The 25,696-nt window shown below is 38.1% G+C and overlaps 1 protein-coding gene across 1 annotated transcript; it reads right to left on the bottom strand.

Annotated features, from left to right (window-relative positions):
* Positions 1-3,884: 3,884 nt before the first annotated feature.
* Positions 3,885-14,670, bottom strand: LOC142445871 (olfactory receptor 52A1-like). The gene is made up of 2 exons (XM_075547745.1): positions 13,745-14,670; positions 3,885-3,912 (listed from the first exon to the last, which is right to left on the bottom strand). Exons 1-2 carry the CDS (start codon positions 14,668-14,670, stop codon positions 3,885-3,887), a joined length of 954 nt encoding a protein of 317 aa, XP_075403860.1.
* Positions 14,671-25,696: the final 11,026 nt, after the last annotated feature.

Here is a 25,696-nt window from a genome sequence, read left to right as displayed (position 1 = left end):
ATTGCTTGTTTTACAATCCTTTGGTGACTGGTGTTGGCATTCTTTTTCCATGTGGACTTAGTGCGGTGGTCACCTAATCAGGTGTCATTTTAAGGATTAAGAGTGTAGGGGTGGATTCTAGGAAATCTGGAGATAGCCAATGAGACTTCTGTGCAGGCATGGCCTTCTGAGAATTCTGGGCAATCTGGTACTACCTCCTGGGAGGTGGAAGACACCATTCTCTCACTGCTACTCCCTGGGAGACATTGCAGAAGACAAGCCACATGGATGCAACCAGCCCTCAGAAGCCAGAGAAACCACAGCAAGACCCCTGCCCGTGTTGAGATGCTTACAACGCCACTGGACCCAAAGACTTTCTACCTACTGGCTTGTGGTTGTCGTGCATCTGGCTTCATTGCATGTTTTTCGTGGGTCTGAAGAGGACTTTATAGATTGCTATTGGACATATGGGTTAATATCAGACTTATGGCCTTGGACTGGCCTGGGCTGGGATGTTTTCTCAATGTTCAATTCCTCTTGTATATAAATCTCTTTCTTATACACATATGTGTGTCCATGCATTTGTTTCTCTTGTGTACCCAGACTAACATATTTAATTTTCATATCACTTAGATGATTGCTTGTTTGGAAACAAGCCCTTAAGACCCCACATGATATTTTATCTGATAGCCAGGCACCATCTAATTTCTTCACCATACTTTGCTGTCGGGCTCCTATCTTCTGTGTTTCCATCCTGAGCGTGAGTATCGAGTGGGCCATGATGTAAGAACTAAATGTTCTAAAACTGAAGCTAGAAGCTAGTGGAAGCCCAAATCCCATCCCTGGATCGACGTTCATTCATCTGCCTTGGGCTCCCTTTCAAGACGTTGCTATGGTGGAGAGTCCTTTTGATCCTCTCCCCGCAGCATAAAGATCTTTCCTTAATATTGCCATTGATTGGCCCCTGGTACGAATGTTCAAAGCCCAGTAAAGAGAGGGATATTGGGCCTATGTAGGTTAATTTTATATTGCAGTACCTGAATTATTCAAATGTATATTTGTAAATATTCCATGGCTGGATGCTGTTTACACAAACAAAGGAAATTTGCTGTCAGGGAAAATTTACAATAATATTCATTGAGAATGTAGTCACAAGTTTGCTGACATAATATATATCTTAATATAGCATAGAGGCCATTGATATCGCAAGACCACAATTATCTATGTACCAACAGCTAAATGGTCTTGATACTGCTGTCTTCTGCTTCCTCAGATACCAGGAATTATTAGTCTTAACTCTCAGCTTGCAAGTATGCCTGCGGCAGAGTCCAGTTCACCCAGTGGAGTTTCTGCATAGACTCTCACTGATGCAGCCTCTGCAGCATTCCTTACACCGTGATGATCCATGATTCAATGTCCCAGCATGTCACGGCACCTGGCCCGAATCCCCAGGATGCAGCCAGAAGCCCAGGTCAATGTGTCCCATTCACAGCATGCCAGCAGGGATGCTCCTCCCCTTTTTAGGGTTCCCCAAAGCATTTTCAGCCATTCTTCCCTCACCTAGAGCTCAGGCCTTTCATTTCCCTACCATCAGCCATGCATTTGCGTTTCCCCTAACTTATTTGTTCCCTTTCCCCTCTCCTAATTTGACTTTCCCATCAGTATCCCTCATCCCTGTGATAGCGATGTCTACCTGTCCAGAGGCACCTCATTAGAGCTGGCATAGCAGCCAATTAGTAGACAGCATCCCCTTTCCCTCCCTTAACAATTTGATCCCAGCTGATGTGAGGTGCCCTCCAGTGAAGTGACCTTCAAGGTACATGCCTGGAGAGGATGGTGTATAGTTCAAGGGCACCAGTCAGGCTCTCTCTCAGGATGTCTGACCTCTCTAGCCAACAGACTGGATGCCCTGCAACCCTGAGCTTGTACCCATCCCTGCATTCCGTTGCATCCACATGGTATAATGGGAACAGAGTTTCCTTTTAAAATACCTCATAGCTAGCAGTGTCTGTATATAACAAAGAAGTCATTGGCACTCATTTATAAAAAGAATAAGTAATCAGGGCCTATAAAAGCCTATTTGGATATTCATACAAAGCAGTGTAAACATATACTGACAGCAAAGCAAAATTAGCATTAGTGTAATTTAACATCAGTATGATAAGCATTGATTTCTTGGTTATCCATAAGGGGGCTGGCTTTGCATAGTAAATCCCAGGGCCTCAGTCACCTGTTACTCTCTGAGCTTCATCTACATGAGCTGTGGTTACTCAGCTCTCCCTCAACAAGCTTTCCCCAAAGTCTCCCTGTTATGTGCGGACTTCTGAGATACTAGTGCATATTTTCAAAAATTATAATAACAATCACAATTTCTATATCAACTGTCCTGCTTACTTAGAAACTAGTGTTGTCAGACTGTGTTTATTTAGAAAAGGAATTTAAGGTTTTGATGCAAAAAGTAAACTGAAGTAAATTACTCTCTTAAATTCAGCATAATGCAAGAAAATGTCTGACAAGAACAATTACTTGGATCTGTCAGGAAAAAACAAAAGGTGATTTCAGTAAGAATTATACTCTCTTGTCCTGTGCCCTTGGTTTGGGGCTTAAACATTAGACCTTCAACATTTTCATTAATGGATTTGAAAATAATGATATAGAAGTGAAGACTAAATTGAGGAAGACCCTCAACAATATGGATGGAGACAGTGTCTACAATCATTGGGTAAAGCATAGCAAAAATTACGCAGATAGAGCAGTACTGGGCAATGTTTCCTTCTGTTGTACACGGGGTCACTCTGCAGGGGAGCTGACAAAATGGGCCTAACAGCCACAACCTAGGAGTGAGGGTAGCAATGTGCTTCCATCAACTCTGAGAACAGTTGACTTTTTGCATTTCTTCCCAATTCTGTTTAGTGACCTCATGTTCCCAGCTTAACATCTGCTCTCTGCCCCATTCCAACTCATAGTTATCCTGTGCATAAAAGTGCCCCAAAGTGGTTTCAAATATGTGAAATTTTATGTAAGCAACTTGCTAAGTCTTTCGGAGTGGAGTTCGGTGGTTTGGGATGACTGAACTTTTGGTTAGAAGCCAAATACTTTAAGCTTTGAGACATCGTGGCTCTTCAGTTAGCCCTGAATGGAGTCTTTACTTGAGGAAAGTATGTAAATGATTTAAAGTAGGGTGGCTACCCTCTCAGGTAATAACCCAAACAGAAAGTTCTTTGCGCTTTAGTCGATTCCATCTCACAGGGACCCTACAGGCTGCAAAGTAGATCCGAGTGTCATGGTCTATCATGATTATGACTGTTCAGGAGCAGATTACCAGGCTATTCTGAGAAATTTATGTGTACGTTCAAACTGTCAATCTTTCAGCTAGTAGCTACACACAACTCAACAAAGTTTTCAGGGACTGATTTATTTGAACCTACAGTACATAAGAGACTGAAGTGAGGACTGAGGTTCTGAAATGTCTCCACTGTTCTTCACGTGCCAGCATGCACTTGGAAAATTGAAGAAAAAAAGTTTGAATACCAAAAAAACCACCAATGACAATGTGCTAGAACGTTGCTGTTGGATGCCACCATGTCCATGTCAACTCAGGGCAGTGCCATGACAGTTAGTAGATCTGCTTTCTAGGTTTCCTTGGTTATCATTGTTGTGGAGATAAAACTCAGGGTCTTTATCCGGTAGAGTGGCTAGGTAGAAGTAACCTGTCAAATTTTGGTTAGTAACTAAGTGTGTAACCTTTGCACCACCAGTTATCCTGAGTGATTTGAGTGTTCTTAGGTATTGTACAATAAAAATTCAGTAGAATATCAGAGCGATCCCCACCACTTTCTTTTTGATAAATAATATGACTCATTATGTTGCTGATAGACTCCATGTGGTAGGAAATCTTGGAACTTCTAGTGTGACGACTCCTCATTTAACAACCTGATTAGGCCCCAAAGAACCAGCATTATATGAAAACAGAGGATGACCAAGAAAATAGCTGTGGCTTTTGTTAGTTCCTATTGAATTGGCCTCAACTCATAGCAACCTCATGTATAAAACAAAAGGAAAACGCCACCCAGTTCTATGCCGCTCTCACATTTATGGAGAAGCTTGAGCTCAGTATTGTAGCCACTATGTCAAAGTATGTCATGAAGGGTCATCTTCTTTTTCATTGACCCCTTACTTTACCAAGAATGATGTCCTTTTCCAGAGACTGGCTTCTCCTTACAATATATCAAAAGTGCATGAGAGAAGTATCACCATTCTCATATCCACAGAGTATTCTTAGTAAACTTCCTTCAAACAGATTTTTTTGTTGGTCTTCTGGAAGTCCTTGGTACTGTCAGTATTCTTCACCAACACCACAGATTCACTGCATCAATTCTTTTTTCTTTCTTATCCATTATCCAATTTTCTCATTCATATGACACAATTGGATTTTTAAAAATTTTATAGCTGTTGCTTCCATGACTGTTGATTGTACATTCAAGTAAAATGAAATCCTTGACAATTTCGATCTTTTATCATTTTCCTTATAAATGAGTTGATAGTTTATTAATAAAAATAATTTCATCTGTAAGCACAAAATGGGCAAACAAAATTTGGACAAAATAATAGAAAGTAGAGAAAACAAATCTTTAACAGAAACTCTTACTATGCCATATTTTTATGAGGAAATCAGAAACAATATATTTTATTTTGAAATATAGCAGAGTTAGAAATAGAATTGAAAAGCTTTGGCTATGCATGTGTGATAACTTCCGTAGCATGAGAATGAAATTGTAATGAAATGTGTGAGGCATAAATATTGGCATTCCCTATATTTGTCTGATGCTCTTTATGACCATTTGGAATCCTTTTTCAAATGCAGACAGAAGAGAGATGGTGGAAAAGTTTAGATTGATCAAAAATCAATTAGCGGCAAGAGAAGACCCCAGTTTATCCATACAATGGAACTCTGAAAAGACATGAAGTACTGATGCATACTACTGTAGTAAGCTACCTTCACATGAGGAACTCCATTTTGTTTCAAACTGCCTTTCACCCCTGCTAGCAGTAAACTCCCATCTCCTCTGCCATCTTCCGTCTCTCCAGACAAGGCCTTGATTCTTCCAAGATGTCTCTGTGTGAACTCTATCTGCCCAATTAGCAAGAAATATACCCTATCTTGTTCTTACAAGAATTCTTACCTGCATCTGTGCTGTTCCTCCCAATCCCATTACCCTGCCAACTGAATAAGAATGTAGCTACTAGAATATCCTTCCCATTGAGCCAGCCCACTACTTTGAACTATAAATATCATGGAATTTCTGTATTCTGGATTAAAAGTTTTCCAGGTGCTGGCCTATTCTTGATCCAGCCATTTAAGAACTCTTTTAATTACTAAAATATTGCTGTGGTTGATCTCCCTGGTACAACATGTTGGAGGTCCCAGTGAGATCCCACTTACCACAGACCAACCATCCTCCTCAAAAAGAAAGCATCTCCAGATGGACACTCCCCCATGTTAATTGTAGCACAGTTTACTATAGCAGAAACCTGGAAACAACCCATGATAGAAGAATGAATAAAAAGACACCCGTACACACTCACAAAGCAATACTATGCATCCCTTTAATAGAGATGAAACAATCAAACACTTCATAACATAGATCCACCCGGAAACCATTATACTGAGTGAAGTTAATCAGTCACCAAAGGGCAAATGTTTTATGAGTGCAACACTAGTAGGATAAACACAAAGAAGAAGGCAGACTGCTGCTCCCAGGTGGTGTAACCTTCTAACCTGATCTGCAAGCAATCCTGTAAAGCACCTACCTTAGTGCCTAGGAAACCTATATCACCCCCTCTATATGTACATCTTAAGAAACACTGTAACAGAGGAGACCTCATCCCTGCTTTGGTTAGTTTTTCAATATGGGGAGAAAGCAGGATGACCATTCAGTTTCTGCCTTACAAAATTTGTGCTAAGGTCGCCCCAAATCAACAGACACTCCTACTAGAGTAATAAGAAAACCTTACTGTAAATTCAAGTCAAAATCGAAGTAAGGGAACATGTATTGCATAGGAGAGCCCTGTTACCCTCGAAGAATGAGTCAGTGCATTATTGTAATGTAAACAACTTCTTGCCACTAAGTTCCCAGTCTTTTCCTGTCCACGGCATTTTAAATTTAACTAATATTTATTCCTAATAAATTCCTATGCTCATTCTGTGTCCTAAGTGTTCCTGGCTAGAACTTAGTAGTGGTGCTCATCCACCACTTGGTCCAGAAATATAATTTGCTTAAATTCGGGGACTATGGTCTAATTTTGTTGTGTTAATAAGTGTCAACCACTCAGATAGACAGATAGATACATTTTAAATACATAAAAACTACTGCCTGGCTAGAAATGATTTAGAACACTGGTCTCATATCCAGATCAAATCTCTCAATATTAGATTAAAAACAAAACCCAGCCGATAGGAGTTAAAAAAAAAGCACAATTCAACCTGAATGTAACTGATACTACATAGAGACTGGTATCTACTTCACGGAAATGATAGTGTGAGCATGAAACTCTTCATCTGAAACTAATTTTCTGCTACATTTTCTCCACTTCATGAAAAGAAACCGGCATATCTAATTTTCATCTTTTGAGAGGGGGAAAAGGAAGAAGCGGGAAGGCAATGCTGAGAGACACATATGCTACCCAGCAGGCAGCGGTGCCATTTGGTGGTTTTGGTTTTTGTACTAACCGCTCAGTGCCCACTTCCCGATGGGCTACACCACTCTCCTTGCAGTCAAGACTCAGACAATAGAATTGACAACAGACCCTTCCAGCAGCATGGCCTTCTCACGCCACTGTGATCACACAGCACTGCCTTTGTCAAAGCGGCTGTCAAAGCCTTTATAAAGTGAGCAGACAATAAGTAGGTAGATCAATAGATCTATAGATAGATCGATATGAATTGTTCTATGTACAAAGAAATACAAGACAGAAATATGCAGTGCAAACTGGTAGATTCTGAATTTAGTTGGGACATAAATGTGTCTCTCTATGTTAAGAAACCTTTTCAAGGAATTTCAACAAAGTAAATGGATTTTATTTGTGTAAAGTTATGAAGTTTACAAGGATGAAAAGGGCACATATGCTGTCACATCAAGGACATGAGCAAAACTTGTATAATAACACAACACAATATTGTTGCTTAATGCCAAGAAAATTGGTGAATAGGAGTCTTACGTATGCAATTGGATGAAGCTAGAGATATCAGTGGGGGTCAGGTTCTGAAAATCTTAACTTCCATGGGAAGGACCGGAGTTTGGAAGTTTCCTAAAAGTTTATGACTAAGTAAACAATTCACTCGCCTCTCTTCTAATTTAATCCAAGAAAGATTCTATACATATATTTTAACATATATAATTATTTAATTTTCTTTCTGTAAAATATAATACTTATGTACCTGTATTTAAAAATAAAAGCTTCCTGAACTTTATTATAGTTATTTAACTAATTTAATTCAAGCAAAAACAATTGAACATCTATCATAATTAACCACTGTACTTATACTGTGAGGTAGATAAGATATACACTCTTTCACCCTTTATTTCCTTCCGCATCTATAATAGCAGTTTAAAATAGAACTTATTTGATGAATAGTCTGCTTATGTTTGTTATTTCCACACCTTTAGTAAAGTCTAGATCCTTAAAAACCTCTTCCAGCTGATGTCCCTAACAGCGTGCTCAACAGCAAGGCCAAAGCTAATTTTCAGATGTTTCTTCTTCCTCGTTTGAAATTTTGGTTATATCAACTATTTCTTCCTTGAAACTTTCTTCCTCTTGGAAACTTTCTCTTTAATTAACTTCAAACATCATTACTCTGGTTTTTATTTCCCTGTTTATTAAATGATGATTTTGGTTCTTGCCTTTTATTTTGTATTTTGTATAGTACTTTGCTCTTACCTTTCTTCTATTTTTGCTTTCCAAATGCTCTTTTGGGATATTTTAGTTAATTCCTTGAATTTAAGTAGGACTTGGATCCGGAGGACTCACGAATCTTCAGTCTAATTATGATCTTTCTTGATTCAGCAGAATATTGGAAGTTACGCCAAAAATTCTGGACTTAAACTGGAAGCAAGTAATGAATGATGGGAGGAGAGTGGGACGTTTTCACTAATAACTCCTCAGCCACCTCAGTAGAAATCAGCAGAATTTGTTTCCTCCTTCAGCCTATATCTTCCCTTTTCTCCTATACTTTCCATAATAGTAAATAATATCAGATGTGAGTAAAGAATTAAATTTTAATCATTTCCCCAAAAGCATTCTCCTTTTTATCCTCCTCAAACAAATATTGTACTTAAAAAATTGTGAAAAACTGGAGCTTTAGAAGGTCTAAATGTAAAGGCTAAATATAAATAATCTAGTTAGAATTATATACATGGGGCTTTATTTCATTGCATCTTTCTTATGGTAAAAAAAAAACTTTTTGTTCATACTAATGAATAAGTTGTGGGAGCTGTATTTAATAAAGGAGAGGGAAGCTGTTCTTTAAATATACCTATTAATTATTTGGCAAGTAATATGACCCTTAATTTTTGGTGGGAAAAATGTTCACCTTAATCCTGAAAGGTAACGAGTATGGTGGAATGAATTCTTTTTTCTCCACCCCAATAGTTTTATTGAGATATAATTCACATATCATGCACTTCCATAATTCAGTTGTATTTAAAAAGAGTTGTATATACATCATCACCGTAATAGGTTCCCAATTATGCTTCCCTAGCTGTATTCACTATTTACTTCCTGTTTCTCTCCAACCTCCTCTATAAGCATATTCCTGATAAGTCATTACACCACTTATTTTCGCTACATATCCACCCATCCTGTGCTTCATATATTGGAAAATGTACAACAAAACTCAAAATAATGAAATCAGCAAATAGGCTTTTAAAAAAGAAAGAAAAGACCAAGAACAATATTAAAATAAACCAGGAAAAAAAATCTTCTGTCAAAAAGTTTTAAAAACTGGAACAAATACAAAATGGGTCAAAAAGGAGATGAAATATCGAGGTGTCGCATTTGAACATAATTCCATGTTCCAGAATCAAGTGCACAATAGTCTCTGTCTGATAGCAAGGTTATTCACGTCCGCTAGCTCTGGTCAGAGCAGAGCTACCAGAGGCTCAACCTATGTAGGGACACTGAAGATGGATTTGGGGCTCCCACTGTCATCCATAGCCCTCTGCAAATTGGGAGCTCACCATTTAAGCCCTTATACCTTTCCCTCCATTGGATTTGGATTTTGCTGTTTGTCATCACTGCATCACACAGGCTGGAGTGCTGCTTCCATGTGGACTTAGTTGATGCCTCACTTAGATGGTGCTTGTTTGAAGACAAGTCTTCAGGACCTCAGATGGCATTCTTTCTAACAGCTGGGCACAGTCTAGTTTCTTCACCATGGTTTGTGGTAACACCTATATCTTCAGTAACCCCTTTATGAGGGCAACTATCCACTGCAGGTATGTCAGAAGAACTAGTTGTTGTAATATGGGAGCTAGAATTAAGTGTGAGACAAATGTCCATTTCTATATCTAGGGTTTATATGTGCCTCTGGTTCACCTTAGAGACGTTGCTATTTCATGATAAAGAACATTGTCAATAGTCTCCCTGAAGTATAAGGTCAGGCTGTTGATAGTATCATTAATTTATCCAATGGGAAAGAATTTAGAACAGAGTGGGGATAGGCAGTTATACACATGTAGGCTTGGTGTAAACTGAAATACATGAAATATTGACTTTCACAGATTAAATCCTTAAGTGACAAGACACTATTGACACAAATAATGGGGGTGGGCAGTAAGGCAAAATATTTGATAGTATTCGTTGATAGTGGCAGAACTAGGCTTTCCAGATAAATACATATCTTAATACAACAAGAAGGGCATTAAAATAGTAAGCATATGAAAGTCTGACAACTGCTAGTTCTACACCCTTCATGTCGCTATCCTCTGCTTCTTCTCATCCCATGTAGTTTCAGCCTTAGATCTAAGGGGCAGAGGACAGTTTGAGGTAGAGCCCAGTTCCCTGGGTGAGATTTTTATGAGTCCTTCTGGTGTGTCTTATAAGGGCGTTGTGCGCCTTGAAAACACAGGGTATGAAATTTCATTAACCTGTTGCACATGAGCTGGGTCACCAGAGACTGAATAGAAATTAAGTCTAACACGCTCAGTTAGGCACTTAGTACCAAGCATATTCTCCCCTTGGGTTCCACGTATGTGTTGTTAGGCTCTTTCTCCTGCTAGGAAGTTAGTCCTCCCCCTTTTTCTACTAAAAGAAATGCACCTGCCTTCTCTGAGAGGTGCATGTGCCCCTCCCTCCATCTTGACTTGACTTTCCCACCATGATCACTTACCATTGTCAGGAGTTTTTCATGTTTGAGGTGATCTTAGCACAATTTGGTATGGCAGCCACTAAATGGTTATCTCCCTCTCCCTCAGTCTTGAAAGTCTGACCCCAGTTGAAGTGAGGTCTCCCCTTTCAAGATGCCTTTTAAGCTATCCATATAGATAGAGTTGTGTATGCTTCAGGGGCATGAGCCAAGCCCTCTATTGTGTTGCTTAGCAGACTGGGTTAGTGGATTGTGTGACCGGAAAGCAGAAATTTGCCTTCATCTTGGTGATTATTCTGATAGTAGTGGACTCATGCACTACATTTTCTTTTGAGATTGACTAACTTCACTCACATTGAGTCCTTCAGGCATTACCCAGGAAGGAAAGGGAAAATTTTCCAATAAAAACATCCTAGGACAACCCTAGCTACTGAATAAGCCAGTATATAACTGATGCAAAACACTTCTTGCTACAAATGTTCTGGTCTTTTCCTATCCATGAATATTTTAATTTTCTTAAAATTTATTCCTAATAAACTTGTTCATTCTGTGTTATTATAGAAGATGTGTCAAGCTTACACGTTTAGCATCTCATAAAGTTTTCTTCATAAGCTTTCTGGGTCTAACCTAGAGAGGTTAGAACTTGAATTTAACAGGCCCATTAGAGCCCCTCCGATGCCATTGTTTTGATTAGACATCTCGTGTGAAGGCACCCTAATAAGAGTAAGGTAACTGCAATAGATTCAGAGCATGAAATCAAGGCTGATATAAAGGAAAATGATTTAGCATTCTGGCTTGTCCCCATGATATTTTAGTGGCGCATTTTCTGAATAAGAAAGATTTTTGAAGAATACTGCAGGGACATTAACCTTCTTATTACTCTAATTTAAAACAGAAAAATTAATACATGAAAAGTTCCTTATACTGGTTATTGGGATAGATAAACTGTTTATAGTTACCCTATTTTGCATTACCATTCTATTGTTGATGGTAAGTAGATAGGTAGGTATGTAGATGATAGCTAGACAGATAAATAGACATTAGATGATGGATGTATACATAGATTTTTTCCATCAGGATTCTTTATGAGTCATGGTGATTCTAGATCCCTAAATATTTCATATGTATTTTCCAAAGAGGACATTTTACTTTAAAAACCCAATTTTAAAATCAAGATTAGGAAATTGAGCATTGAGATAATACTACAGTTAAATCAGTCATGCACATTCAGATTTAGGGAGTTGTTTCAATTTAGACTTTTAAATGATATTTTACTTTGGCAAGAATCTAATCTGGAATCATAGAGTTAATTTAATTTTCATATATTTTTGTTGTTTCATTTTATTTTCATGACTCTTTTTATCTGTAGCATTTTCTCAACCGTTCTACTTTTTGATCTTTAAATTTTTGAAGAACACTATTATTATTTAGAATGTCTATTATTTGACTTCCTTTGACAAGTCTTCGTGATGTGACTTAGGTTATTCTGTTTCTTTGCCTCATTAAGTTTGTTTGTTTGTTTTTGTTTTGAGTACCAAAAATAATGTGACCTTTGTTCTTCCTATCAGGAAATAAAACATGCCTTAGTATGTTAATGTTGCTTATTTTTAGCTCTTCATGGCATATGATTCAGGTTTATTAATTTTAATATCCTATTTTTAATATTAAACACTGTGTGGGAAGATAATTTCACACTATATAAATACCTTCTTATAATCAAATCTATTAATCCATTATTCTTTCTTCTTTTATCATCTCTTTTGGCATTGTAATGAAGTCTGCTTCACTGTTTATTCATGTGTAATTTTATTTACAACTGTATGAATTCATGGAATTTGAATTAACATCATTAGTTATACTGATGTTCAAACTGTCCTAGACGTGGCTACAGCAAGTGTCTTTAAGCTAGATGCTGGATTCTTTTCAAATGCCCTAACTACACGTTAACCATTTCTTTACTCTCTCTTACAGAATTCCATTTCTAACTTATTTTATATTTCTCATTGAATGACACCTGGGAAAATATAATTCAGCATTCTATTTGGAGTTTTGAGTTTTCCCTTGAATTAAAAAAATTAACTTTATAACAATATAAAGAGTTCCATTCCATGAACCGCTCGAGTACAGCGATTCCTTTGCGTTCTGCCTTTTTTCTTAATGTGATGTTTGCGATTGTCAACCTTTTATTTTGCTAGACACAAATATATCAACTAAAAGGTACTGATGATGTCCAAGTAGACACACACATACACACACACAAAGTGGCTTTAATAAGAGAAAAATCCTACAAAAATTCAGTATTGCATTTAGAATAAACCTCAGCCAACTTTTAAAATGACTCATGTTCATTTTGATCACTGCATATTTCCTTATCTCACAAAATTGTTTATTCAAACCCTATTAAATCAACAAACAAGTGTGGATTTCCCATAACTTACACTCTGGTCTCTACATCATCTCAATCTACCTTGGAATGGTAGGTCGTTAGATCTTTGGCTGCTCATTCCTATCCCCCAAAAATAGACTAATTGGAAAACAAAACTAAACAAAAACAAAATCAGCTATCCTGACTACTCTCAATTAGATAAACAGTGCTTCAGTCCCTGTACATTTACATGCCTGTACATTTTTTCCTTCTTGTCTCAGGAATTAAAAGCCATAGATCCATTACACTGTGTTGAATGTATTACAAAATCATTATTCTCTAACACAATATTTATAATATTGTAGCCCCCTGATAACATTTGAAGAATTAGATACATAAGTAAATGGTAGAGGTAGTAGAAATGATTCTGATATGAAAGATAGCATAACTGAATGTGCATGCACTATGTGCTTTACTTCCTCTAATAACTCTGGGAATGTATTTAATAGTGTAGACGTTTTATCTCATCTGGTTCATAAAAGATTTGGGGATCATTTAACACCCATTTTATCTTAATTTTTTTTCAAAATGAATGCGATACTACTGAAAAAAAAGAGCTAGGTAGCAACTTGTTTTTTGAGTACCTGAACATTCCAGAGAAAGGAGCTTTGGATGCATTTAATTTAAATGTAAAAAAAGGCATAATACATAAGTCCTTTTCAGGATGAATTATTGGAGGAGGGACCTTAACCAGGAACTAGAAATTAAAGGAGGGAAAAGATTTGCATATTTATTCTATTTCTTGCTCTTTCTACCATCCTCACTTTAAAGGATCCACAATATCTTTGAGGTTTAGATGTTCTAAGCTAGGATGATGTGAAAACCAGTTTCCATGGAGACACATTTTAAGAAGCAGTTAAATGGAAAACCCAAGCATTGCAGATAATCAAGGTATGTGTTATGTTTTTTAGAGGGATAATTATTATTGCACAAAAAGTCATGAATATATTAGCTGGCTTGCATGTTAAAAGTGGAACATTTTCACAACATAACTGCGCATCTGCTTGTTCTTTAACCCATAGACAAGTGGATTAAGAAATGGAGGGACCAGCAAGTAAATGCTGGAAAAGAGAATGTGGATATAAGGGGGGATATGAGAACCAAACCTGTGTGTAAAGAAGGAGAAGAAGGCTAGGAGATAGAACTGGAGGAAGACACAAATGTGGGTGACACAAGTATCAAATGCTTTAAACCTAGCTTCCTTCTGGGGCAGACGTAAAACGGTGGTCAATATCTGGATGTAGGACAAGGAAATGAATAGGATGTCGAATCCTCCAACTGTAAAGGCCACAAACAAACCATAGATCTTGTTGACCCAAATATTTCCTGCAGCAAGCTTCACAAGCGCCATATGCTCACAGTAGGAGTGCGAGATGACAGTTGTGTGATAATATTTAAGGCGGCTCTTTATCAGTATTAGGCAGGGGGTGACGAGGGCAGCAGCCCTGAGAGTTACTGCAGTACCTATTTGGATGACCAGCCGGAAGGATAAGATGGTGGCATGCCTCAGAGGGTAACAGATGGCGATGTAACGATCGAAAGCCATTGCAAGCAGGATGCCTGATTCAATTATCTGAAAAGTGTGTATAAACCACATTTGAAGTAAGCAAGAGTCAAAATAAATTTCTGGCATATGAAACCAGAACACTCCAAGCATCTTGGGTATAATGCTCGTAGCAAGTCCAATATCAGTGGTTCCGAGCATGCTGAGAAAGATGTACATAGGCTCGTGGAGGCTGCGTTCTGATTTTATGATGGTCAGCAGCAAGAAGTTTCCAATCATTGCAATGAGATACATGACAAAGAATGGGATCCCAATCCAGCACTGCACAGACTCCAGCCCTGGGATCCCTACTAGAGTCAACACAGAGGGCATGAAGACAGTAAAATTGGAAATAAGCATGATATCCTGGGGTCTTCTGATACAAATAAAAATGTCTTTCCGTCTGTTCAGCTGCTCCTCTTCAACTTCCCCTCTTCATTATCAGTCTGTATATTTAGTGTGTCTTATTCAGATACAACTCTATGATCAATTTTTCATTTCACATTCTTGTTGTTAGGATAGACCAATTCATAGAAGTGCCTCACTTCGGGAAATGCCTACACCCACTGTATCCCAAGAAGATACAATGTGCATCACAAGCAAATGGAATTTACAATCAGTCAAACTGCTTACTTGTTTGTTGCTTCCCTCTCAGACCTGTGGAACAAAACTTCTAGTTGTTTATGTTGCTTTGTAACTAAATTTTAACCAGTTTGATAAATCTCTCCTTTATTCCCATTTCAGCTATGCTCTAGTAATCTATTCACCCAAATGCTCTTTAACTCAGAAGTGTCAATTTACACCAGTAAATTCTCAGATGCTAACAAACTGATATCCAAGAGCATAAGATATTTTTGTAATTAGATTATGTAAGCGACATCATCTTAGCTTTGATAGACTGAAAGGGCTTTAGAGAAAATTAATTTGGATTTTTTTTTCTATTGACATGTCTGGAACAAAGCTCTCTTCTACTTTTCAAATTTCTAGTCAAATAACTTTTCCTTTTGCTTAGAGTTTGGAAGAGAGACCCAGTGTAAGTTTTAAAATGTTGAATCTTTCCAATTGACTTAATTGAGTGCATTTTCTGAACCCTGACCTTTTCTATTTTCTTTGAAAATTCTTCTCTGGCTAAATTAATAAAAAGTACATATTTTTATTTTTATAAGTTCAAAGCCAAATATTAAAGGATGTCTGTGATACTCTAAAAATAGATTTAAGTCATTTTATTCTTCACTGTACATTGAATTAAAATTGATTGCAAATCTTGTCAGTGTTCTAAGTCAGCCTACATCATGTTGAATGTGATCAGATATGTCAACAATAAAGAAAGCAGTCTGCTTGATGTTTCTAAATTTCAAATGGAATAATGAAGTAAGAAAGGAATGCAGTATTTGATCAAGAAGCTCTCCACTAACATACATTTACAACAATTAGACAGCTATTCCAATTAGACAGATTTTGACTCATAGCAACACTGAATAGGACAGAGCAGAACTGCTCTCCAAAGTTTCAAAGACCGTACATTATTATGGAAGCAGACAGTCTCATCTTTATCCCAAGGTGTAGGAAGTTCAAAATTCGTAGGCCATAGCACCACCAAACCAGTGGACAGTCAATCACAAACTGTTATTTCTAATATTTACCCTCAACATTCAATTTTATAAGTTCCCTAACTATGAATAACTAATAGGGTCTTAAATTTCTTCCCCAAGGTCAGATAGAAGCAGAATTGGTATCTTTTGAGACAAGACCTAGCATGTGAGACTTACCTCAGTGGTGCAAATGGTGAGATGACTTATGGAAGGTAATCAATACTGGAGCACCTGGTTAGGACCATAGAGAGATTGTTGTTGTCGAAACCAGTGAGGAAAAGTTAAGGAAGTGAAGTTGGAAAAAGTAAAATGATATCCTCAGTTGTTACCATGAGCTCATTTTTCTGACCAGATGCCTGAAATGTATTCTCAGATCTTCATGTACTTCCAGTCATCAAATCATTTTACCTCTTGAAATTGTAATCTCAATCCACAAGCCTTTCTACCTGTTAATTCTGTAACATCACACTGTCAGTGCCATGAAATCTAAGTCATTTGGTAGCTGCTGAGGCCCTTTGCCAATATTATACTGTGAACATGCTCTTTGATATTTTGTTATTACACTATTCGTTTATCTCCACAATCCGGACACTGTCCACTTTACAAAAGTCTAATAGAGGACATCTTTGTGTATCCATTATTCAATGCACTTACTGTAATGTTTCCTGCATTCAGGGACACAATGCATTTTCTTAGCTCAAATAAGAGAAGAAGACTGCTGGACACCAATTTTAGTGTTTCCTAATGAGTGTGTGGAAAGGAGGAGGGGTTAAGGACATGGATTGATGGATTTTCCATCCACTGGACTAAACCCTGAGAGGCTCATAAGGTTTAATATCAGCCCTCTTGGGTTTATCCACAAAACTAATAGACCGGAATAATCTCTGCACTTACAGAAATCTCCACACTTTTCCAACTTCTTCTCTATAAACAAGACAAAGAAATTAATAGACCCAAGTTTTATTTATAATCCATTACTTTCTTTTTGGCCAAGCAGATAAAGTCCATTTAAATTCAGACATATCATTGTGTAATTTTCATTTTAATTGAATAAACATTTTTCATTGAATTACTTGTTGAAAGAAAATCCTGTAGTCAACCTTATTCTCTAATCACAAATTTATCTTTCAGTTTCCTGCAGGCTCCCTCTTCACATTTTTATTTTTAGAATGCCTTTATAAAGTCAATAATATGATCAGTGTGATAAATAGTAATAGAAAATCCAATCCCTAGCATGGTCAGCATTGAGTAGGGTGCTGCACTTTTGAATAGCTTTTACTCCATCTCGCTCTAAACACTTCTTGCCTTTTATCCCACCTTCTCTGTTCCTTTCAAAAAACCCATGTTGTATAATCGTTCCATGTGATGAAATAATGCCAAGTGCTCCTGAAAAATAATATTCTACGTATTTTCATTAAATAATTTTATTGGGGGCTCTTACATCTCTTATCACAATCCATGCATTCACCCATTGTGTCAAGCACATTTCCACACATGCTGCCATCATATTCAAAGTGTTCTCTTCCCACCTGAGCCACCGATATCAGCTCCCCATTTCTTCCTCTCCCCCATCCTCTTTTCCTCATGAACACTTGATAAGTTATAGATTATTATTTCCATATCTTAGATCATCCTCCATTGTCCCTCACCCACTTTTCCATCGTTTGTCACCCTGGGAGGGGGTTATAGGTTGATCCTTGTGATTGATGCCCCCATTCTACCCCCACCCTCCGTTATTCCTCCTGGTGTTTCTACTCTCACTGTTGGCCTGAGTGGTTTATTTAGCCTAGATTTCCTGTGTTATGGGCTCTTATCTGTAGCAGTGTACATGTTCTGGTCTAATCTGATTTGTAAAATAAAAATGAGGTCATGATAGTTGGGGGTAGGAGGCACCAAAGAACTAGAGGAAAGTTGTATGTTTCATCAGTGCTATACTGCACCCTGACTGGCTCATCTCTTCCCAGTGACCACTCTGAGGGGAGGTATTGTATTTTATGTAATGGTTCACACAGGATATTAGATTTCAAAATTTTATATACATTATCCTGTGATACTTCAAACAATTTTTACATTCTAGACCTCTAGGCAATATCATGACAAGCTGAGAAAAGATCAAAATTGTTAAGGGTTTTATTTCATTGTGGAATTAGTTCATGAAAACAGAAGTAATCAACTGAGGTTTTTCATTAGATAAAAGGTATGCCGGAATCCTTTTTAAAGTGTTAAAGAACAAAGAGGTCACTTTAAGGACTAAGGTATGCCTTATCTAAGTCATGAATTTTGAGTCTTGTGTGCATATGATAGTTGGAAAATAAATAAGAAAAATCAAAGAAGAATGGATGTTTTTTCACTATGATGTTGGTGAAGACTCTTGCAAGTACCAGGCACTGCCATGAAAACAAACAAATCTTCCTTTCACCCTCTTGACTTCTTATCTTTGATTGGGGCAAATACAGACCATTTGGTCTCATTTCCTTAATTGTTTAATTAACTACACTAATCATTGATAATGTTGTTTATTTTATAAATTAATACACTCTTTGGCTGAGAGATGATCAACAAATATAGCTTCAATTCCAATTTAAGGGGTGTCTTTCAGCAGTAGATTTGGGAATTCCTCTACTTATTTTTAAAAGTTTTATTAGCATTTCATCTACATATCATATAATTCAATAGTTCCACCATATCAAGACAAGTTGTATTTTGCCACAATACATTTTTCAACATTTTTTCCTGTACCCATTTATATTCATGAACTTTTTTTAAATTATGGCAGAAAATATACACAACAGAACATTCACCAATTCAACAGCTTCTATATGTAAAAATCAGTTACTGATTACATTGTTTTGGTTGCACAACCATTATTCTTATTCTTCTCCAAATTGTTTCACCACCATTAATTGGACTGAATGTTCCCTAAGCAAAAACTCTTCCTTCTTCACCCATGGTAAACTTAGGTTGTTTGGTTTCCTTTTTTTTTTTTTTTTAGTAGTTTTCTTGATATACTATTCACACATCATACACTCTCATGGTTAAACCACTTCTAAAACAAGCTGTATATGCATCATCACAATCAGTTTTAAAGCTCCCCAACCCGTCCACTGCTCACTCATCAATCGCCATCCCTACTTTCCCAATGAATCATAGCATCAGTATTGTCTTTATACATCCACTACTTCTGTGCTTCCTAAACTGGCAGACCTAACAGAAACAATAAAAAACAAGTACAAAACAAAACGATGAAAACAATAATGTAAAGATAATGATAAAAATATAGTAAGAAAGAAAAAAACACAGCAGTTCTTAAAGCCAGATAAGAAATTTATTTCTTAAAACAATCAAGAAATATTTGAGCAGAGAGCAAATTCAGGTTGGGTCATGAAAAAGGTCAACTGACTATCATATTATACCATGGTTCAATTAATCATAATCAAGTTTACAATAATCTCTGTCTGATAATAAAGCTGTTTGAGTCCCTGACCTGTGATTAGAGGGAATCTGCCAGAGGCCCAATCCAACCACATACTCTGCAGATGGAGTTGGTGCTTCCCCGTCGTCCATAGCCTTCTACAAAATGGGTGTTCACAATTTAAGCCCTGATATTTTTCCGTTCATCATATTTGGATTTTGTATTTGTCATCTTTGGATCACACAGGCTGGTGCGCTTCTTCTGTGCAGACTTAGTTGACACCTCACTTAGATGACTGTTTGTTTGAATACAAGCCTTTGAGACCCCAGACACTGTTCCAGTTGCTAGCTGGGCACTGTCTCTTTCTTCACCACCCTTGCAGGAACACCGTTATCGTCCGTGGTCTCTATTTCAAAGTGAGTATTGAGCAGGGTCATTGTAAGAGCTAACTGTTCTTGAATTTTTGGGAATCCAGAATCCAGATGCTTGTTCCTGGGTTACGAATGACTCTGGTTTACGTTGCTGGTCATATTACAACAAAACCAATAAGCGAAACCAGAAGCCACAAGCTTAATGACAACAAAATGAAAACAAACAAAACATACCCCCCACATAAAAAGAGAGAAAAATATTGTCAATCATCCCCTTATGGAGCAAGGTGATTGCATTGTTAATATCAATAATGTATCAAGTGACAGAATTTAAGGCGCTGTTGATATGAGTTCATGTGGGTAGTCCAACTCTGAGCTTAGCTGCAGTCCATGAGTTGTTCTTTGTACAGATAAATTTCTTAATTGAACTCTGTTTACATTGAACATGGGCATTGGTATTAGGGGGGGATATCCTACATCATCGCTTCCAGGGGCAAACCCTTGCCTGTCAGATCAAAACCTGTTTTATTAATGCAAGGGGATCACAGAGGCACCAAATAAATCGTAGTTCTGGGTCTTCTTTCATTGAACTCTCTAATCCAGGCACCATTCACTAAGGGTTATGTAGAAACCTATTCAAAGTGTCTCCCCAAGACCATAGAACTGGATTGATTCTCCCCCTGGGTTTCCTATGACTCTTGTTCAGCATCTTGCCAATGTGAGGTTGACCCTCACCATTTACCCACCATAGGGGTCCCTATGGTTTCTATCTGTCTAGAAAGTAGGTGAGATGTCTTTAAAATTTGAATGTTGTTCTATATTTTCCTCCAATTATATTTGAGAACTTCTATTGTTTACCTGATCAGAAGTCAATATATGTAGCCAGAAGCAATTCCCATGGACTAGGTTCTTCTTTAAGCCTTTGATTTTATCCTTACTCTTTATCCACAGTCTCTCTCTCTCTCTCTCTCTCTCTCTCTCTCTCTCTCTCTCTCTCTCTCTCTCTCTCTCTCTCTCTCTCTCTCTCCAATTAAAGACCAATAGATGTATCTTAGATGATCACTCAAATTTTTAAAAATCATTTTATTGGTGTTCATACAACTCTTATAATAATCCACACATACATCAATTCTGTAAAGCACACTCATATATTCGTTGCCCTCATCATTCTCAAAACTCTTGTTTTCTGCTTGGGCACCTTGAATCAGTTCCTCATTTTCCTTCTCCCCTCCCTCCCTCCCCATTACCCTTTGCTCATAAACCCTTGATAATTTATAAATTATTATTGTATCATATTTTACACTGCTCGGCGTCTCCCTTCACCCAATTTTCTGTTGCCCATCCCCCATGGAGGTGGTTATATGTAGATCCTTATAATTGGTTACCTCTTTCTTCCCCCCTTCCCTCTTCCCTCCCAGGATTGCCACTCTCACCACTGGTCCTGGGGGGTTCATCTTTCCTGGATTCCCTGTGTTTCCAGTTCTCATCTGCACTGCTGTGAATCTTCTGGTCTAACCAGGTTTTCAAGGTAGAATTGGGATCATGATAGTGGGGGCAGGAAGCATTTAAGAACTAGAGGAAGGTTGTGAGTTTCATCAGTGCTGTACTGCACCCTAAATGACTCATACACTCCCTACTACCCCTCTTCAAGGGATGTCCGGTTGTCTACAGATGGGCATTGGATCCTGTGTTAGACAGGGTTCTCTAGAGAGATAAAACCAGATTGCTGATAATTTTATATGTATTTATAAAGGTAGATAGATATATAACCCAAGAAATGAATTGTTAAATTATAAATGCAGATATATATAATACAAGAAATGAACTGTTAAATTATAAACATATATATAAAATACAAGAAATGAACAGCTAAATTATAAAGCAGTACAAATGGCTCAGTGCAACTCACTCCCGTGAGAGAGTTGTGAGACACTGGCAGTCCTTCAAGTCTTGAGGGCCGCCAGGTAATCCTCTTTAGAGAGAGCTAGGCTATCCCAGCACATGCAACAAACTGCAAGGCAGGTCACCAGCCATCAGCCAGGTCACCAACCATCATTCCCCAGTTCCAGAGATGTATATTCCAGTTCTCTGGTGAGGCAAGTCTTAATGGGACCTCAAATTAAAGTGACACAGTTCACAGCTTAGGTGTCCCACAGATAGTGTAGCTTGCAAATTGAGGCACAGAACTAGCAAGGCAGCCACACACTGGTCCGATGATCAAAGAGTGAGAGACAAGAAAGGTGAGGCTCACCAAGCCATTTATCTCTCCACCCTTCAATTAATCCCACATGTGTTTATTGGCCAGGCTGGCACAACAAACTAGCTATCTCAGGTCCCCATCACAGGCTCCCTCATTCATGATGATTGGATTCCACCCCTTCCCCTGCCCCAGTGGCCCCTTTGGTACTTGATACCTGGTCCGCTAGACCTTTTGTGATTACACATGCTGGTGTGCTTCTTCCATGTGGGCTTTGTTTCTTCTGGGCTAGATGGATACTTCTTTAATTTCAAGCCTTTCAGACCCCTGATGCAATATCTCTCAATAGTCGGGCACCATCAGCCTTCTTCACCAGACTTACTTATGCACACATTCGTCTTCAGCATTTATGTGGGGAAGGTGATCACACAATGATGGTTTTTGTTCTTTGGCATCTGCTGCCTGATCTCTTCAACACCTTGTGATCACACAGGCTTATGTGCTTCTTCTCTGTGGGCTCTGTTGCTTCTGAGCTAGATGGCAGTTTGTTTTCCTTCAAGCTTTTAAGGCCCTAGATGCTATATCTTTTGATAACCGAGCACCATCATCTTTCTTTACCACGTTGGCTTATGTACACATTTGTCTTCAGCGATTGTGTTGGGAAGGTGGGTATCACGGATTGACCATTTAGCTGAGCAAAGGGCTCTTGTATTAAGGGAATGTGCACGTGAGGAGGCCCAAAGTCCACTTGCTACCCTACTACTAAACTTATGAATATATGCACATAGGTCTATTTCTCCCATAATTATAAATATATTTACATATATACATGTCTGTATTTAGGCTTCTATGTATGCCCTTTGCCTCCTACTCCTTTCCTCTATTTCCTTATGCGTGCCTCCTGTCCATGTTCAGCCTTCATTCTGGTTTCAGTATTTGCTCTCAGTTACATTGCCCTTGGTCACTCCCTACCAGTCCTCCTATCCCCTCCGTGCCACTGGTTTTGAACCACTCGTTGTTTCTTTGTTCCTGGGTTGGCCAACACCTCTGCCTTCCCCCACCTCCCACTCTCCCGTGTCCCCCCATGACCGTTGGTCCCGTTGTTTTCTTCTCCATATTGTTAATGCAGTCTATCTTATCTAGATAAACCTACAGAGATAATAATATGTACATAAAATTGTAGATGGCTTCGACAGCACTAAAGTGGCACATAAGAACATGGCAATGATGGCAGCAACACTGACAAACTAACAAACAAAAAAGCCACTGACATACAAAATCTAAAGGAAGAGAAAAAATCTAATTTTAAACAAAAGAAAGAGAAGCAATGCCTATTAATAGTTCAAGGTCTGTTTGTTGACCTTTAGGAGTGGTTTCTGGATGAATCTGATGGGGTGCCATTCCCTGGCCCCAAAGTCCATCCTTGATACTTCCTCGGGACCTCCTAGCTCTGCTTTCCCCGCTGCTCTATTGCACACCCCCAGTGTTTTGCCTCAGTGTAGTGGGGTCAGTTTGGTCACACATCCCACACTGTTTCCCTGTGCTGTCCCATGTAGGGTTATGGGTCTGTGCAGGATGTTGCATCTCGCAGTGGGGCCGGCCATATGGTTCTTTCTGTGCATTGGCCGCTCTGAACCGGGCTATCATCCTCTGAGCTTGGTGGGCCCTGGTGTGTTCCACTTCTTTCCTCCCCCTTCATTTACTTCAGCTTCTTTCTGGGTATGGTAGGTCAGTTCCTTCCCCTCACCAGATGATCTATTTTCATTTTCTGTGGCATTCCCTTCCATGGTGGCGATCAGGCTAATTCTGGTTGGGGCCAGGCGTATGGTCCAGTCTTTTTGTGGATTCCTCCATGTGTTTCCTTGGTGCCCTCCTGGTTTGGTAGGTCATGGTGGGGTCAGTAGATTAGTGCCCTGTTCCCCCTGTGTCATCAACTCAGTTTCTCCCCAACCTGGTTCTCCCTCTTCCTACCCTCCTCCCCTTCTTTATGTTGGACTCTCATGTACCTCCCTGGGTGTGGTCTGCCTTCCACCTGTTTATTGTGAGATAAAGATAACTCAAAAATTTAAAACCCTTCAAGTTAATTGCAAAAATAAGATGTAGAAAGTCATCTTTGTACTATACTCATTGCATAGTCTCCCAAGACTATAACCCCGTGCATTTTTACCAGTAAATCAAGCCAGTGAGTGCTTTAGATATGTTGAAGAAGCTTCTATAACTGTATCCCATGTGGCAAGTTACAAATATTAAATTACATGTAGCACGTACACATTTGTTTATACATATACTTACAGATACACGTATACATGTATGTGAATCTCCATGTACTTTCTTATAGGCAACCAAATCTATCTATATAACTACACAGATATTTTGGTTAATTTATTATTATAGCAAAGCTTTATTTGTTGTAGTATTTATCACAATTGTCCTTTTACCTCAAGTACCTATTACCTTTGGCAAAGTTGTACTTATTTTACCCTTAATTGCATTGCCTTCCCCATCACCAAAGGTAACAAAAATCTGCTATGTAGAAAGTGATTCTCTCCTCATTTTTCCTCCAGTCCTTGGTACCCATCAAAGAACTTTGATTTTTTGGTGTATATCTATTTTTAACTATAATGATAGAACTACATGATATGTGACTTTTGTGATTGACTTATTTTGCTCAGCATAATGTCCTCAATATTCAGCAATGTTGTATTTCAGAGATTCTTCATTATTGTTCATAGTTTCATAGTATGCAATTGCATGTATGTATGCATATAAGGTATTTTTCTATTTCTAAGTTTTACAAAGAACTCCCATGCATTTTTCTACAGTGGTTATACTTATTTACAATCCCATCCGAAATGGATAGGCACTCAAGCCCCAGAACATCGATAACAATTATTGGGTTTTTTGTTTGTTTGCTTGATTTTTATCACTGGGCATTTTTGTAAGGGTTAGATGAAAGTAAACATAAGTTTTAATTTGCATCTTTTCATGTATATGCTGACTGCTTGAGCTTCCTCTTTGATGAAATGCCTCTTCATGTACTCTGGCCATTAAAATAGTACTTTTAAAATTTTGTTGTTGAGTTATTGGTTTTTTATGTATATATTAGAGATTAGGTTGTTTTCAAACCACTTGTTTCTCATATTCTCATACTGTGGTGACGTGTGTTGTTGTGATGCTAGAATCTGTGTCACTGGCATTTCAAATACCAGCAGGATCACCAAAATTGAGCAGGTTTCAACAGAGCTTCCAAACTAAGAGAAGACTAGCAAGAAGAAATAGGTTATCCTCTTCTGAGGAATTTGTCACTGAAAAATCTTATGAATAACATTGAAATATCACATACTGAAAACCTATTGAATAGAAGCAGAACATTGTTAGAAATAATATCAGAAGATAAGCCCCTCAAATTGGGTGCATAAGCAAATGTGGTGAAGAAAGCTGATGGTGCCCAGATATCAAAAGACAGTGCTTAAATCTTTATCAGAGCAGATTTCCAGGACTTTTCTCCTGCCTAGTTGCTGGGAGAATTCAACAACCAACATTTCCGTTAGCAGCTTAGCAGTTACCTGACAGCACCACTAAGCATCCTTACTAGGTAATAGAATAAAATGTTTAACTTAAATTTAAATACTCCTGAATCAAACAAGAATGAAAACATAAAAACATAGACCTGTGGGACAAAACAGTATTCAGATGGCAATTTATAACAACATATATATACTAAAGAATCAATACAAAAAACTTACCCCCAAATCTCCAAAAATTAGATGAAAATCATCCATCATATATTAGAAATAAAGTCAACAACTGTATA

This window comes from Tenrec ecaudatus, chromosome 4 (assembly GCF_050624435.1).
Source record: "Tenrec ecaudatus isolate mTenEca1 chromosome 4, mTenEca1.hap1, whole genome shotgun sequence".
Taxonomy (NCBI): domain Eukaryota; kingdom Metazoa; phylum Chordata; class Mammalia; order Afrosoricida; family Tenrecidae; genus Tenrec; species Tenrec ecaudatus.
The sequence above is the reverse complement of the archived record's forward strand: the minus strand, read 5'-3'. Positions and strand labels throughout refer to the sequence as shown.

Coding starts and splice junctions, on each gene's coding strand:
- LOC142445871 (XM_075547745.1), bottom strand. CDS start 14,670: ATGCTTATTTCCAATTTTACTGTCTTCATGCCCTCTGTGTTGACTCTA. Junction 3,913..13,744: donor CGCAGTTATGTTGTGAAAAT/GTTCCACTTTTA, acceptor GGGCCTAATCAG/GTTGTTAAATGAGGAGTCGT.